This window comes from Lolium rigidum, chromosome 3 (genome assembly GCF_022539505.1).
Source record: "Lolium rigidum isolate FL_2022 chromosome 3, APGP_CSIRO_Lrig_0.1, whole genome shotgun sequence".
Classification (NCBI taxonomy): domain Eukaryota; kingdom Viridiplantae; phylum Streptophyta; class Magnoliopsida; order Poales; family Poaceae; genus Lolium; species Lolium rigidum.
In genome coordinates, this window is record NC_061510.1 from 31,114,279 (window position 1) to 31,131,738 (window position 17,460).

The 17,460-nt window shown below is 46.4% G+C and overlaps 2 protein-coding genes across 2 annotated transcripts; one reads left to right on the plus strand and one right to left on the minus strand.

Moving 5' to 3' along the window:
- The first annotated feature begins 773 nt into the window (after nucleotides 1-773).
- LOC124694595 lies at nucleotides 774-3,306 on the plus strand. Its single transcript, XM_047227562.1, has 6 exons — nucleotides 774-800; nucleotides 850-921; nucleotides 1,517-2,227; nucleotides 2,507-2,695; nucleotides 2,778-2,900; nucleotides 3,193-3,306. Exons 1-6 carry the CDS (start codon nucleotides 774-776, stop codon nucleotides 3,304-3,306), a joined length of 1,236 nt encoding a protein of 411 aa, XP_047083518.1.
- Nucleotides 3,307-4,958: 1,652 nt separating this feature from the next.
- On the minus strand, nucleotides 4,959-6,193 carry LOC124695424. Its single transcript, XM_047228276.1, has one exon. The coding sequence runs from the start codon at nucleotides 6,191-6,193 to the stop codon at nucleotides 5,408-5,410; it is 786 nt and encodes a 261-aa protein (XP_047084232.1). The 3' UTR covers nucleotides 4,959-5,407.
- Nucleotides 6,194-17,460: the final 11,267 nt, after the last annotated feature.

The window sequence follows — 17,460 nt, forward strand, 5'->3', positions numbered from 1 at the left end:
TCTAGATTGGAAACATCCCACAGCTCTAGACATAATTTGCCATCTTTATCTTCACCAGTAGAGCCTTTTTCGAATGTCACAACAGTTCAAGCAATAGATGTACATTTACAGTCGATGAATGTCACACTCCAAATTACGCTCCACCTCAAGACAGGACGTCCACATCATATCTTGCACTTTGTTCACCAGTACATATCTCTCGTTGGTCCGTGCATGACACAACCAACGGAATAGTATACTTCCAGATCATCCCATATATAATTATTGTATAATATACACATATAATAAAACGATGATGACATATATTCACCAATCATATATACAGAAGTATATAGTGTATATGTACGAGACTCGGCCATCTTTGGTAAGCATAGTTTTGCATGACAAGGATGCATGAATCATACGGTCAAATGACTAAAATCAGACAACCACCATGCAAAGTTCATCAATTGTCGACATATAACCAATACTATCCCAGCCGTTTTTCCAGAAATAAGACACCCCGCACAAGAATAGCATCTGTAGCACAGAAATCTCCGGAGTCTGACCTGCATGGACGCCACCTTATAAAAGGTCATCTCCGCATCTGCATGGGTAAACAGACTTCTGTCTCCTCTTCTCATAACCCATCTCCCTCACCTTCGCGTGATCCCAAGCTTTCACAGCCCTGGCCAGAATCATTTCGCTAATCAAGGACCAAGAACACCTTGGAGAAACTGTGCGCAGCAAGCCGAGGTGCAAAGCAATCCGATCATCGCTGTTGAGGACGGATCATGCTGCCCGACGACGATTGCATTACCGTAATTAATTCTGCAACACAATACATTGCTTGATTTTTCTTGTGTGCAGCAAAGAATGCTCCGAGTCAAAATGTTCTTGTCTTTGATTCTTCTGAAAATGTTTCATGCTGTCATCTTCCTGGTATGTTGTTGATGCTTGCTCTTTGGATTGTAACTGAGATGGCCATGCACTGCTTCATAGGTCATTTGTGCCTACCTGCAGATACCATGCAATAATCATTAGGTGTGTGTCCTAAAGCATGACCGATGAAGAAAAAAACATTCAGCACCAAATACAGATGAAAATCTTTCAACTCTTGGACCTGTAGAAGTACCAGATAACATATGCCCAAATTTGATTCCTTTTGCTTCTTGATCTCCCTTCTTTTTTAGGATACTATTTCTTCTTGATCTAGAGTTGTCGACAAATTTTTGCATCCATACCTTTTAGTTGCCTTTGCTTACAATATTCCTTGATGATTTCTCTCCAAACAGAACAGTAACTATATCCAAAGAGGGTAGATTAGGCATATATGATGTGATTCTTGATCCTATCCTTTTCTTTTTGTAATACTGTTTTATTAGTTAACTATGTAAAAAAAACATTTCTAGCGTAGCGACCGGTATGATTGTCAATTGTAGTATACACTACTGATACAGGCTGATGCTTCTGCAAAGTTCAACAGAAGTTGTGTGATAAATATACTTACATGTTCTTTTCCCTCTGAAATTTGCAGGAGGGCATCTCAAGCCCCATAGCTGCTCACATACTTGACTTCTGTGACGACGGCCTGGATGATAATCTCTTTGCTGCAGTTGCCTCTACCTCCGATCCATTTGGAGCCTCCTCTGAGGATGTTTCGTCCTCCTCCACTGCCACCCCTCCTCTCTGCAGCTACAGCGATGACATCACAGCTGCTGCCGCAACGACCTTCTCCCCATTACCCTGCTTTGACTCCACTCTCTCAGCCCTACTTGAGGAAGAGCAAAACCCTGACCCTGATACTGAGCTCGTTCCCCCAATCAATGAGACACTTGTAGCACCAGGATGCTATCAAGCTACGACCGGAGAGGCCAGTGTAGAGCAATTCAGCCATATACAGTTTCCTGAGAGTATAGCTGAACCCTTGCCAGCAATGCAAATGGGCATGACTGCACCTATGTTAGGGTTCAATGAAGAGTGTTTCACGGCTGCACTAGCTGCAGGTTACATGAGCCTGGATGGTGCCCTATATCAGCAAACAGGAACAATGATCCCGAGTTGCAATGCGGAGGCATCACAAGTAGGATTCTTCAATGGTAGTAGTGCTAATAGCAATGGTATGGTGGTGCTGGATATGAATGAGATTGGTGAGTACCAGAGGATGATGGAAGGTGAAGGACTGACCAGAACATATGCCGGCACAGATTCCATGCAAGGAACATATAATAACACTTTGGAGATGCAGGTAATACCGGGAACCTAACAATTAACTAATTGAACTGCTTAGCCACCCACAGTAGTACTAAATAAGCAAATATACTTCCATGCAACCCTCGTAAATATAAGCGCTTAAGTCAAGAATTAGATTACAAAATGATGCTCCCTCCATCCATAAAAGGACGTCAGAGTACACTAAAGAGTGTCTAGACACATCTAAATGTAGACAAACTTGCAACATCCTTTTGTTGACAAAGGTAGCATTTGAAATCTCTTCGGCCTCTAACCCAATAATTTAATTAAACAGATGGAAGAAAACAACCAGCACCTGGTAAACGGATGCAACGGAAGCCCACCAACATTACCTCCAACTGAAGTTTCAGGCTTAGAAGATTCCACATTCAAAGTTGTGCGTTTATCAGCTGAACAGAGAAAGGAGAAGATCGACAGGTACATAAAGAAAAGGAACGAGAGGAATTTCAACAAAAAGATAAAGGTAATACAAAGCATTCTGGACAAAGCACTACTTCCATAGGCATCTTACCAATTGAATTCTAATGACACACAACAAAATACAGTATGCTTGCAGAAAAACTTTAGCAGATAGCAGGCCTCGTGTCCGTGGAAGGTTTGCAAAGAACGAGGAACTTTGTGAAGCAACAAGATCAAGCTATCAAAATCACGAACAGTATGAGCAGAGTGTAAGTTTTCCAGTTTATTACAGTCCAATCAGGAACACCCCAATTTAGGCGAAAACAGCTTCAGTCAATAAATGCTAAGGGAAACGATACTACATGATCGAACAATGCATAAAATTAAAATGTGATCATATACTCATCTAGTCATATTTTACATTACTTCAGTGCAGAACCCTTGTCTCTTGATTAGCTAGTCTTAGGGACAAGATGAGATTCATTAAAAAAAATGTTTCATAATTCTATGTATAAGAATCATGTACTTTCCTAAATCAAGTTATCTGCTTGCATTTTTCAGGGGGGTGCAGATGAAGAAGACATACTTGATTCATCCGATATTCTGGCTCATTTGAGTGGGATAAACTCCTACGGCTACAAGTATAATAACTGTACAATTGAATCATGGATATGATTACCACAACCGCACAAACAAAAGTCCGTGTTTTGTTTTCAGTTGTGAACCATAGTCCACAGTTTTCCTTTCCCTTGATCCCAGTAAAATAAGACTACAGCTTTAGAAGTTCTGTCACGGAAGAAATGCTTTTAGTTCAAGTTATCAAAGACTTGGTGCTGTATCAATCTATTCTCACTTTTTGCAATTCTTACCAGTGAACATGATAGTTAGATTCTCCAGAACAGTGGTTTGTGAATGGAACTGTGTCCTCGTCATAATCAAGAATTATCCAAATTATTCATCATACTAAGGTCTTCCCAATTGGTCTACATGCGGGCCATAAAGATGAGTAAGGCAGTTTTGCAAATGGACAGCATATTTATCTTAAAGCTGAATGGTAAATGAAAATCTACAAAATGAGAATTACACTCCAGTACTAACTACTAAGAGATTTCTAACATTTGGCCCAGCGTTAAGAAGATTCACAAATTAGAATCCAGTACTACCTCCGTCCCATGATATAAGATACTATTACAACCAATATGCTCCTATATTGGTTGTAATAACATCTTATATTATGGAACAGAGGGAGTACCAAACATCAGTAATATAAATGAGAATAGCAGGTCACAAACTTCTGGTATTTCAACTGGTGTAATCATATATGTATAGTTATAAACGGACATATGTTACTGGAGGTAGGCAAGAGCAAGACATTTCAGGGGTTTGCATAAGGTCAACCAGAGCACAATGCAACAAGATTATGTTGCTCACAATTGGTACATGACAGACCATTTGCACGCCGAATGTGGGTGCCGAAGCAACATAACCGCTGGATAGCAGAAATGCAGGACACACACAGTACTTTTTGATTCGCCTGATTTATAAGTAGAAGTTAAAATTGGTGTAGAACAATACAGTTTTTTTTTTTTTACCTGTAGAACCATACAGTTTTTAATTACTAGGCAAAATGGCCAACTCCATTCTAACCACCAAGAGCACTGCACAAAATGAGAAAAATACCAGACGGCGGAAAAATTATCTATGAACGTTGGAAACATACACAAATGTATAACTCCCCAGCAATTTCAATTGCGCTTATATCCATCACTGTAGGACTTGAGTTCAAGCTTTCCCCGATCGATAGGAATGAAGTCGGATAAGAACAACCTTGAAGGCTTTCGCCAGTTCTCAACCTCTTTTCTTACCAACACAAGGGTCACCGCCTTCATCCTAGACCCCCGTTATACATGGCATATTGCACAGTCCCAAACTAAAAGTAGATTGGTAAACACATTGGATATTGCAGTTATGATTACAGAAACATGTCCTAGCTAGAGAACAGTGCTAACTGATTTCAAGGGTGACATAAAGAACACACAACAATGTGCATTATTTATGCACACGGTTTTAACTATTTTTCAGGTTGCCATACATAAGTACGAACGTGCATCTAAAAGAGAGCCTGAATCAGTGGATCAATTCGCCAAGCCAAACTTTGACTTCCAACAGAATGTATATGGTAAACAATGAATGTGCGCTGAGAAATCCTAGCCAATCCGAAGTTCCAAACATATAAGTTTCAGTTGGTTGGTTTCTACAGATGTTAAAAGGGAAAATCCCAAAGCAAATGTTTAATAGTTCTTCCATTCTGACAGAGAGTTCCAGACTGAAGAATAAAGAAATCGGATACCTAAAGCTGAAGTGAAAATAAATTGACATACGGAATCTGGTAGCATTGGCGCATTAGAGTTCTGTACATGCACAAAACTGCAATCAACACCAAATTCCCAAACTAGGGCTTACTAGACCTGAAAACCCATGAAGTGTCAGCTAACTGGAATCCAGAGTACATTGAGACAAGGAGTAAGACTCTGATGCACAGCAGTTTTATTTACTTTTGGTTGGTTGATGAGAGGGTACTACATGTGCATTATTCCACTGACGAATTCCTTGCAGTGGAATCCAGATAGTGCTTACAGTTCCTTGCACCAACAAACTCTACTGACATACTACTACATGAGCAACTAAAGGCAAAACTGAAAAGCGTGCCTACATACATACAAAGCAATTGTACATACAACAGGTGTGTGTGCGTGTTACAGTAGTTAAATTGCTACTAGTAACTCACTAGTTTTGCCGTGTCAGGCAGGGGCACCGCGAGGCACAGCAAGCCGGAGGGCTCCTCCTGTGGGTAGTCGTCGTCCATGTCGATGGTTCCAGGATCAAAGAGCACGACCTGGACTTCATGAGATGACGATGTAGAGCCGACAAGGACCAGGCTACCCGGAGGCCTGGCGAGGCCAAGGAAACGAACGCAGGGGCCGCGTCCATCGCCGGTCCAGAATCGTGCGCCGACCCATACGGCGAGCTCGGATGCGATGACGGCGACCTTGACGACGACCCCGAGCGCGTCGACCCCGTTGCGGAAGCCCTTGTGGACCTGGAGGCCGAGGAAGCCCTCGACGACCTTGGCGGAGTTCTTGGAGAGCTTGTACCCCGACTTGAGGACCGCGAGGGCCGCGAAGGCGGTGGGGGAGGCCGCGGCGGCGGCGAGGAGCGGCGCGGCGGCGGCGAGGCGGAGGAGGGACGCGGCGGCGAAGGCGGCCTTGACGCGCTTGGAGGAGGGCAGGCGCGGGAGGCGCGCGGCCGGGTCGAGCGCGCGCGCCGCCTTGTAGGACTTGGAGGCGGCCTTGGAGGCGGCGAGGAGGGCCGCGAGCGGGGAGGAGGCGGCCGCGAGGAGGCGCGGGGTGCGGAGCGCGGCCGCGGCGGCGGAGGTGGTGGCGGCGAGCGGCTTGAGCGCGCGGGAGCGGGAGAGGAGGAGCAGCAGGCGGATGCTGAGCGCTACGCCGACGGCCGCCGAGGTGGCTGCGGCGGCCGCGAGGGGCAGGTGCGGGGGAGACATGGGGCCGGGGCGTTGCGGAGGAGGGCGGCACAGGCCATAGGAGAGCGGTGGGTGGGCGTGGAAGACGACGGAAGCCGGCCGGCCGCCCGTGAGGGATTGGGGAAAAAGGCGGTGGCGGGACACGGGGAGGAGCGACGTGGACGCGGCCGCCACCGCCTGTTCTTCGATCCGGTCCGGCCGAGGGGGGATGCTGATTCCGAGTAGCCGTGGGGGGATATGCAGGTACGCTGAGGTGCTGATTCCACCTAGCTTGTGGGATATGCTTGCTCCTATACCACAAAAAGTTTGAAAAAATCCAACAATCTCTCGACTACCCATATAATAATAATAATAATAAATGTAAAAAAATTGTTTTACACTACCTAGCAATGACTACCAAAACTATCACGAGGTGTGGTGCAAAGCTTGTCGTAGCATAGAGAAACGAAAAACCATCGCACTACGGCCACAAAGGGCCAGCGCGCCATAGCAGCAACCATCAGCAAAAATGAGATACGCATATCGAAAGACCGATAGATCTAAAACCACACCGATAAACTCAAAAACCAATTGAAGCCAAGAAGATCCATGGGACGCACACCCTTCACCAGCGCTTGACGCACCAACGGAGCGAGGATAAGCCAGAGAGAACCTTATTCTCACATCGAGATGTAACCGATGCCTTACCATTTCGAAGAATAAAGTGGAAAAAAAGAACAAAGAACGGAAACCCTCCCGACAGCGAGGGGTTGTGGTCGGCCATGCCTCAAAGGTTTTGACTCACTAACTCGCCTTTTCTGATTTGTGAAAGGGCTGATGAAAATCAAAGAGGACCTTTACTCTGGAGGTTAATCCAAGGATGGGAGGATAGTAGGCTAGGGGCAAGCCATTAGCTCAACATTATTACATGTTGCCCAACAAAAGAAAGTTTCAGTGAAAAATGTGTTGTCGCGGTTTCCTCTAAATATAGCTTTTAAAAGAACTCTTGTTGCTAACAAATGGCCGAGATGGTTACATTGTATATTGGACAGAGCGGTTGATGGAAGTTAGTTTGACATTAGATACTTGAAATTTACTAGCTGCTTAGTTAAATCATGTATCTTGACCTTCTGAATAAGCATACTAGGTATTTACACAAATACATATAAAAAATTGAAGTACCGTTGAAATCATGATTTTTATGTGGTTCTTGCACAAGAAAGTGTTTTGACTAAAGATAACCTTGTTAAAAATAATTATCAAGGTAAAAACAGTGTTATTTTTACGACAAATATGAAACAATACAATATATGTTTATTGAATGTACCTTGCGGAAATTAATTGACGCATTGTTCATGTGTCCTTTGAATATCACCACCCAAAAGATTATTAACTTGTTTGGGAATTGGGTACATGGACTAATAAAAAATTAAAACACATATTAGAGTTGCGTGTTTGTCCTTTATTATGGGTAATGTGGCACGCAACACATGGATTTTCGGTGCAACCTGTGCGAGTGTTAGGTTGATCGGAGACTCACATGTTGATCGATTCACTGGTGCATTTTTTGTTACTTCGTATCTCTTTTTAGATGACTGATCCAAAATGTATCGACCTTAAGTGACCCATGAGTTATAATCCACTTTTGTTTCTATCAATTGGAGAATTGATCTTTAATAAAGTTGCTAAAGGTCATGCATCAATTCCATGCTGAGGTCGTGGATGTGTTTCCCATTTTCGAAAAAAGTGTAATTTTTTTATTGAATCTTAAAGTACATTTTTTTTGTAAAAGGTGTCTTTGTATGGTGCGCATTAAATAAACATGAAAATTTTATGGGAATGGGGAGACTGTGTGTGTACAATGCATTGGGCTTTTCAAAGGATAAAATGATATAAGGATTAAGCTCATGTTGAGATTCTTGTGGAACGGGAGGCACGAGAATAGAATTCCATAAAAAAAATTGGCCTCAATCCTTGGTCCAAATGCCTTCTATATAGGAAAAATCATATGGTATAGAATTCTTCAAAATTTCTACGAAATCTCTCTTATCCAATGAGACCGTATACAAACACATGACCATTTTTGGGTTTGGCAATCGCGTGCTCCATATATTGTGCAACCTGTTGGCTTCGACTTTCTAAAATACTAGCATGAACATGCGCAAGAGCATGCCGCAACCTCGAGGTAACCGGGAGTTGAGAATAACAAAGGATATGTACTATTATAAATCATGACTATGTGGAGGTGTGGTATAAACGGAGCATAAGCAACGTTTAAAATATATAGAAGTGAAAACACCATTGGCAAAGGCGGCGCGTCTCAGGGGCCATACTGGGCCCTAGCCCGGTCTTCCCACGAAATTCCAGGCTATATGTAGCACATCGTTTGGCCCATATGTGGACAATTGCTCTACAATAAGCTTGTTGGCCCGGTCTTCAATATGAGCCCTGCTCTGCCACTGACTATTGGTTTACTTGGGAAAATTCCAAGACACAAAACTGATCATTTTATTGTTACAATAGTTGCGCGACACCGTGAACCAAACATACATGATCAAGGAAAATATATTTTATCAGTTATCTTTATTAGTGCTTCCGGCGGTGATTCTCATTAAAGAAAAGGCGATTACTCGAGCACCATTGTTAGAATCGACTGGCTCAAATGTCAAGGCAAAGGTGCATGGTTGCTAATGACATATATGGTTGAAGGCAAACATAACCAAAGTCAATGCCAGTAGCTTTGAATTGGGCATTCCTCAAGGAAATACCAAGCTTTACTACAAAATTTCATATAGTCTAACCATAGCACCAGTCAAATCCAAACCTTTACCATCCTTTTAGTACATGGTTTCCTTATATAAAATATTAGTATTGAAAAAATAAACGGTGTATTCTAGCTATACTAGCCAATTCACGCATTGCTTCATAAACAACGAAAGGAAATAAAAAAGTCATTATCTGAAAGATGCATGTTAGATCAAGCTCGCTAGGTGAAAACACACCATACAATCCATGTATATATAAATAAGAAACCCGAAAAGCAAGTTTATTATTGAATCCTCGTTATTCTCTGCGTGATTTATTATTGGTAGCCAACCCTCGTATCGTTCATGATTCATCACTGATTCATTGTCCCCGAACTGTGGGGATCACGTCCCCCAAATCGATTGATCGATCGAGAGATGTATACCCCTGTTGTTTCATACTTTTGACAACCGTCGTTTCTCGACCCCCATTCCCATGTCTCGTTCCCACCGGTCTGAAAACTTGGCAACTATGGTGATGACCTATCAGAACCACATTAGTTCACAGCGGGCCTCAAAATTCTAAGAAAAAATAGAAGACTTCAGTCTTAATATATTGTACATTCATGATTCATCGCTGATTCATCGTCCCCGAACTGTGGGGATCACGTCCCCCAAATCGATTGATCGATCCATAGATGTATACCCCTGTTGTTCTATACTTTTGACAACCGTCATTTCTCGACCCCTGTTTCCATACCTTGTTCCCACCGGTCTGAAAACTTGGCAACTATGGTGATGACCTGTTAGAACCACATTAGTTCAGAGCAGGCCTCAAAATTCTAAGAAAAAAGAGAAGACTTCAGTCTTAACATATTGTACGTATGAAGCAACGCAGCCGGCAAGTTCGATTCATTTCGGATCGACGCGGAGAGAGACGTCCCGGAATACTTTGTCAGACACCCCGATTGGCCAACTGAAGATGACAGGGCAAAAATGTGCAGCGACGAGTCGACGTTTCTGTTTACGTCGTGGCTTCGAGACGCTGGTCGATCGCCTGGACCCGGAGAGAGACATTATTCAGAAACACGAATGTCAAGTGTAAATCTCTGCTCCCACGTACACTTAGCCGTGCACTGTATAATCGATATCTTGATTGCTCTTCGACCGTTTGTGGAATGATGGAAACAAGCAACAAATCAACTGAAGCACAGTTGCTCCCTCTCTAGAAGCCACGAGATAAAGTTTTACTAGTAATACGGTGCAACTGAATATCTGTAGTTTTCCTCCGAATACTCGTCGTTTGCTTTTACACGCTCGCTCGCTGCTTCGTGGTTCAGAAACCCGGACAAATGGATCACAGGGGCCACACGGTTGCGTAACACGACCGGACAAGCTAGCCATCCCGAAATCAAGACAGATCGATCGTCAGATGCAACGTTTCTTTCCGAATATACCACCAAGCACCAGCAATACACACGTATGTATTATGTAACACACGCACCTCTACGGGAAAACCGGGTGAACATGCACGTACGCGAGACCTGAGTTCCGGCCGGCTGGCTATTGCTTCCAGGCTACGTTTGGCACGTAGTGCTCTTGCTGATAGTAAAAGAGCTAACATATATGAGTTCTCAACGCATAAAACGCAAGATATGTTGACTCATGCCCCTGGCTTGCAGTAAGCTAAGCCACTGCTTCAGGGTGCAAACGGCATGGATTTCAAATTCAGGGATCGATTTGTGCAAGCTCTACTTTCTTGTTTTACCTTCGCGAAGGCTCTTCGATCTCAAAGTACGTTTGCTACCAAACAAATGCATGCAAGGTCAATCAGAACGCAGATAGATGGCAACTGATCATTACCAGTTCTGGTTGTTCGTGATGGAACGTACGGTGCCGATATGGTTAATTTGCCCTAAGGGCATCTCCAGCGCCGCGACGTAAACGGACGTTGAGTGACCGTTTTCGTCCGCGACCGGAAATGCGTCTGGGGCCTGCTCCAGCGGGGCGACGCAAAGTGACCGTGCTGTCCGCGGAGACGCAAACCTGGCCCAAATATGCGCCAGGTTTCCGTCTCCGCGGACGCTCGGCGGTCGCTCCATTTTTTACCCGGTCCCGCATGTCAGGAACATCGAAATCGACCGCTTCGATTTGCTTCTTTTTCCCCTTCTTTGCTGCCCTAGTGCGACGCCACCACCCCAACCCCACCCGCCGCCGTCCGGCCGCAGCGCCGCAGTAGTCGCCGTCGGCTCCGTTCTTGCCGCGCGGGAGAGCAGGAGCGTACTCGGGCTTGGCTCCGCCGCGTACCCTGTCGACTGTCTTCGGGCGAAACGCTCCCGGTTGCGCCGCCCTTCCGCGCCGCCCACGACATGTTCGGTCAATTGCGTCGGTAGGTTTCTTACTCGTGTTTTCGGTGCTATTGTGCGCGGCCATTGATCCGCAGCTTGTACCCACGCAGATGGACATGTGGCAGATGTTCGACAAGTTCCGCGCGGAGGTCGTCGACTCCTCTTCCGACGAGGAGTCCGATCAGTCGACGCAGACATTGGCAACTACTGCGGCCTCCATGATCCACGAGTTCACCTCTAACCCGGGGCCGCATCACCTTGGCTCTGTGAAGGGGCGCTCCAAAAACCTGCCGCGCAACAGAGTGGAAGGGTAGGCCCGCCTCCACAAGGACTACTTCCACCTCATCAATCCGATCTTCCCGGAAAAACTGTTCCGGCGCCGATACAGGATGTCAAAGGACCTGTTCTTGGTCATTCTACGGGGCTTCAGAAACTACGACCCCTACTTCCAATGCAGGCCCGATGCAACAGGTGTGTTATTTTCATGTCAACTTTTAAAAATTTAAATGTAATAACTATGACTTTGTTGATTTCCTTATTTTGTTGTTTGGAAACTTCATAAATTGATGCAAACGCGGAAATGCGTCGGCCCGCTGGAGCCACCCCTAGGTGCAAACGGACGCGCGGAGAAAAAGGTCTGTCGAGCGTCCGCCGCGCGACGCAAACGGATATTTCGGACGTCTGAAATGTGTCGCGCCGCTGGAAATGCCCTAATAAAGCATTCGGAACCACCGTCTCGTACTATTGGTTGCAGCGGGGCCTTATCCTGCTACCATTGGCAGGCGATTTACACAAAAATAACCCTTTTCTGACACTATAGCACAGACTGACCCTCCGACCAAACTATTTCACCTATCTAACCATTTTGTGTGGCGCCCCTCACATCGGCGCCACACGTCACTGTGTGGCGCCCGTCCGTGCGGCGCCACTCGCCCAGCCGACGTGGCGTCCTCGACGCTAAGTTGTGCGCCGTTCCGACGTGGCAGGATGTGTGGCGCCACTCCCATCGGCGCCACACATGCACTTATAATTGACCAAAACATACTGTAAGACAATACTCCTGGAACTTAGCCGTTTTGGCGAGGCTGTATGTGTGGCGCCGACGCCACGGGCGCCGCACAGTGAGGTGTGGCACCAGTGCCACCGGCGCCACACAAACAGCCTCGCCAAAACAGCTAAGTCCCAAGCGTCCAGAGCCCCTGGATGTTTTCGACATATAAGTTGCATTGTGTGGCGCCGACGCCATGGGCGCCACACTGTGAGGTGTGGCGCCGGCCTGAGGGGCGCCACACGTTGACTTGTGTTAAAAGCATGAAAATTCTTGCCTTATTTAAATAGTTTTCAACACAACAATAGCAATTTCATACACATAGAACATACACATAGCACACATCATAGATCACATCGTAGCACATAGATTCAAATAACACGTAGCAATAGAGACATGGTTCGAAATGACATAGGGTTCACAACATGATATTTATGAAGATAGAGTTCACAACACTAGCAAATGCATCTATCCTCCGCGACGTCCTCTCCTCACGGGCTACTTCCGGACGGCCAACCTTTTCGTCCGCTGTCGTGGCTCTTGTTGCTGCTGCTCCTCCTGCTCCTGCTGCTGCTGCTCCTCCTCCTCTGAAGATAACGGCTCATCATTCCTCATCCTCCTCAAAGATGATCTCTGCGGTGGCGCCTCATCCTCGTCAATGACAACCTTCTTTCCTCGGTTGACATAATCATCCGGAGTGTATCGTTTTGGAGCCTTGCCCCTTGGCTTCAACTGGTAAGCAGACCGTGTGGCTTGCTTCTTGTGTTGACTCACAATGCCTTGACTCAGAATGGTGTCGTCGTCAGGAATCTTCACAAACATGAACACATGAGATTACAAAAAGTTGAAACTAGTAAGCACATGTTTGACAGCAACAAAATAGTTCATACCTCCGCCTCTTCAGAAGAGGATGAGGCAATTTCGCCGTCGCGGCAACCTAGCAAGTTGGCTAACCGCCGCATCTTTCGTGCAGTGTTCTGCGTCATGGAAGTCATGGTTACAAAGCCACCCGAACATAATAGCTTATATTCAAAGTTGGTGATTCTACCTTAATGAAATGCCGCAACGGTCCGATAGGCTTTTCATCTCTATGGCTCTGATCCCAAATAACCTCGCACTCGTCAGCTGTTTTCTGGATCTCGGACCGTTGTGACAAACATATTATACACAATTTAAGCGATCACATGCCAATGTAGATGATGTACTAGCTAACGGGAGAATACATTACCACGAAGTTCAGCTCGGAAGCAATAGAAGTCAATCTTCCTTTGCGAGTATAGATGTCGTGCTGGCTTTGCGCAACCTCATCAAACTCGATGGGGTCGTCTAGATGTCATCATCATACGCGGGTTTCACTAACTCGATACGCGTGCTTTGATGAAACCATTGGAGATAGTTGTTGAAAGCGGCCAAGTCGTGAGGCACAATCTCCACATGGCCAGCATTCTGTATCGCTTCCAAACAGTGTTGGAACGTTGTGGTGTGGCCTCTATGATGGACAGGCTAATTTGTGATCTTCCTCTGTCGCTGCCTATCAAGCCTGCAAGAATCAAGAAGTTAGATTATATCTATTCAATCAACAAACTTCCATTGCATGATTCAAGAAGTTTACCTATGAAGCGCGTGGTCCGTGTCTTGCCACTGAGGTGGGCTCTCCTGATACAGCCCAAACTTTCTCATCACTCTGTGCGGCTGGTGGTATTCAACAAGCCACATGCATATGAGTGGGCAGCGCATACGCCAGAAACGCGCCTCCTCCGTGCACTTGGGGTTGAGGTCAGCCATCCCCGCGCCAATATGGTAATAGGTACCATATGGCTCCCAATGCACCTGCGGCATACTAGCAGAATTTACAACATGCTAGCAGAATTTATGAACTTGGATTGCAAAAAGTGATGGTTTAAATCGGTTACCTGCTCAGCGGTAAGAGTGTCCAACTCCTCAGTGTAGTGTTTGTACATGATCTTTGGATCGCTCGTCATCTCCGATACATTGTCCCAAAGAAATGCCCAAGTCGGCTCCCGATCAAGGTTGTCCCGGTAATGAGGCCATGGCCTCTCGTTGAGTATCCTGGGCCACCCAACTGATAGGCGGTCCCAACTCCATACGGAAAGTAGGAGCAAGCATCCACCAATACCGCCGCTCCCAGTCCTGCTACAAGCTTCGTCCAACTGCGTACATAAGACATTGGGTTAGTACTTTGTCTAGCACACATACATGAGAAGAATAGTACATGCAGCAAATCTTCACATGCCGGTAGAGGTAGGCAAGTGCCGCTGTTCCCCAACTCCACCGGTGCTCCAACACCGTAAGCGCCTTGAGCCAACACCAATGGGCCAACTTCCCACCACTGTCAGGAAACAGAGTCCTCGAAATCATGTAGCACAAGCACACGCGGGTGTACGTCCTGATAGTGTCCTCGTTGGCCCCTTGCGGGCATTGTCCAAAGTTAAGCCTAATCCAGGCGAAAGGTGCACCGGCGGGAGCTCTCTCCTTTGGATCTTCTGGCGGCGGAGGAGCCATGCCAATAAGAGCCTCCATCTGCTGGCCCCACCCATCAGAAGCTGTGTTCATACATAGTGGCTCGCCCTGAATAGGAAGTCCAAGGATCATGGAAACATCCTGAAGAGTAGGGGTCATCTCGCCGGCCCTCAAGTGGAAGGTGTGCGTCTCCGGCCTCCACCGGTCGACAAGGGCGGTGAGTGCCGCGGCGTTCATGTTCGTCCCCCCCCCCCCCTCCGCCCCCCTCCCCCCGGCTTACAAGCGAGATGAACGGGAGAAGACCGGTAGGCTGGATGAACTCCGTGTACCTCTCGTCATACGCCATATCTACTGTGCAATGGTAGCGAATCTTCAAAGGGTGAAGATCCGTTCTCCTCTCCGTCATATGAAAAGCCCGGTGATCCCTGTCATACTCTTGATCTAGGAGCCACACCATCCTACATGTTTACACAAATACACCATATTATGAGCCATTCCTAACAAATATGAGCAACACATACATGATAATATATCCAAATAAGCCATCACACATACATCATATACATACATATACATTCATATCTTGGGATAAAACACCATATTATGAGCCATTCCTAACAAATATGAGTTATTCCATCACAAATACTAGGCATATGTAACACATTTGAATGCATTTGCTAGGCAAAGATTAGACATTTCAACACATACATACATAGGGTTTTCAACACATACATGTAAAATTTCATATCTAGGGTTCCAACAAATCTTTGGTTCAAACACATAAACTACAATGTAGATTCCACCAACATTAATTTCCATATCTATGGTTCATATCCAAATCCACCAACATAAATTTCCATGTCTAGGGTTCATATCCAAATCTACCAAATCCACCAACACTAGTGGATGAATCGGAGGGAATCGAAGGGGAATACCTTGAGGAATGGATGAGGAAGGAGTTGTCCGGCCAGATCTGACGAATCCTTGGTGGATTTGGTTGGGGGGACGGAGGTGAGGCGGGCGGCGGCGGCGGTTCTTCACAAACAGAGACAAGGGAAGAGGAGAAGAAGAAGAGTGTCGGGCTGGAGCAGGCGCGGGCGCCACACATAAGTGGATGTGTGGCGCCCTTCCGAGCGGCGCCACAGTTTCACCGTGTGGCGCCGCTGGGAGCGGCGTCACACATCCTGCCACGTCGGGTCGGCGCACAGCTCAGCGTCGAGGGCGCCACGTCGGCTGGGAGAGTGGCGCCGCCGGCACGGGCGCCACACAGTGAGGTGTGACGCCGTTGTGAGGGACACCACACAAAAGGGTTAGATTGGTGAAATAATTTAGCTGGAGGATCAGTCTGTGCTATAGTTGCAAATTATTTCTGTGTAAATCACGCAACGAGTCAACACTTGGCGCATAGTACGAACAAAGGCAACTTCTAGCAAGCTAGCTCCCGGTACAGTTGTGTCTGAACTCTGAAGAACCCGCAAGCAGGTAGCCAACGTCCACTTCCCCGGACAATTGGTTGGATGTCCAACATGCACCAACTGTACGTGCTAGAGAGCTCAATCGTGTATGTTTGACAGAGATGCACGCACGCAATTATTCAGTGGATAACCCCTCTCTGCTTGACCCAAAAAGAAAAATCTCTGTCTTGCCGGGAATCACGGAATCACGCACGAGCTAGCGAGACTGCGAGGAGTGCAAAGCTTCCAGCAGCTCCGGCCGACGGTCTATTTCACTCAGGTTGCTTTCACGAGATGATTTTGAAATAAAAAAGTTTGACTCAAAATAAAATTATCTAAAACAATAATTTCGAAATAGAGCATGACTCACTAAGGAAACCAATTTGAAACCGGCCGGGCTATTTTGTGCTTTGGAACTAGATCATTTGGGTCGTTTTCGTCCTAGATTCCACGAGAGCTAGCTCCGCATGCACACGTATCGTCCCATTTGTATACTAACCCAGGCTTGAAATTCGTGTGCGTCTATGATTAGACGCAATTACCTAACACAAGCTGACATGCATCTAGGCATCGACGCAATTACCTAACAGGGTGGATCGAGTAGGCGAGCTGCCTTGCTGCCATGAAATTTACGTCATGCATACGTACCAGAAGAGCAGATGGAAAACATACAGTTTACAGTGGAATTTTGACAGAGCCACCACACGTACCGCCGCCGCCGGCCGGGCGGTCGCTAATGCGACTGAACCAGCGATAATGCACTCTTGGATTAATTACCAAGTGAAAAAGACTTGATAACTCGCGCCACCACCACCGCTATATCTAATTTCGTGGGGCTAATGCGAAGTCCCTTGGTCGTCACGTCGATCGGTAATGCTTGTCACCGTCGTAACTCGATTCGGTCCACTCGCTAAAACGGATCTCCCACTAGCTCCAAGGTGCCTTCTCGTCAATGCCACCAAGGTTAAGTCTCGTGGTCAAATTGAAGCGTAATTACCCCGCCTTTCAAAGAACTTTGAGCTGCTCACCGCGTCATCCCATTGCCGTGCGCCCGTGCCAAGTCGCCATCTGCCACCGCCGCAAGGACGCACGGCCTTTTCCTTCGTCATACTCATACCCTTGCACTAGTGACCGTTGGGAGGCGAGGCTGGTTTCCACATTTGAATATCTCCAGATCAAGATGTGGTGCATGCATCACCATCCCTTAAGCATCCCCACTCGTCCCCCCGACGAA

Coding starts and splice junctions, on each gene's coding strand:
- LOC124695424 (XM_047228276.1), bottom strand. CDS start 6,193: ATGTCTCCCCCGCACCTGCCCCTCGCGGCCGCCGCAGCCACCTCGGCG.
- LOC124694595 (XM_047227562.1), top strand. CDS start 774: ATGCTGCCCGACGACGATTGCATTACC. Junction 922..1,516: donor TTCATGCTGTCATCTTCCTG/GTATGTTGTTGA, acceptor TGAAATTTGCAG/GAGGGCATCTCAAGCCCCAT. Junction 2,696..2,777: donor ATTTCAACAAAAAGATAAAG/GTAATACAAAGC, acceptor AACAAAATACAG/TATGCTTGCAGAAAAACTTT.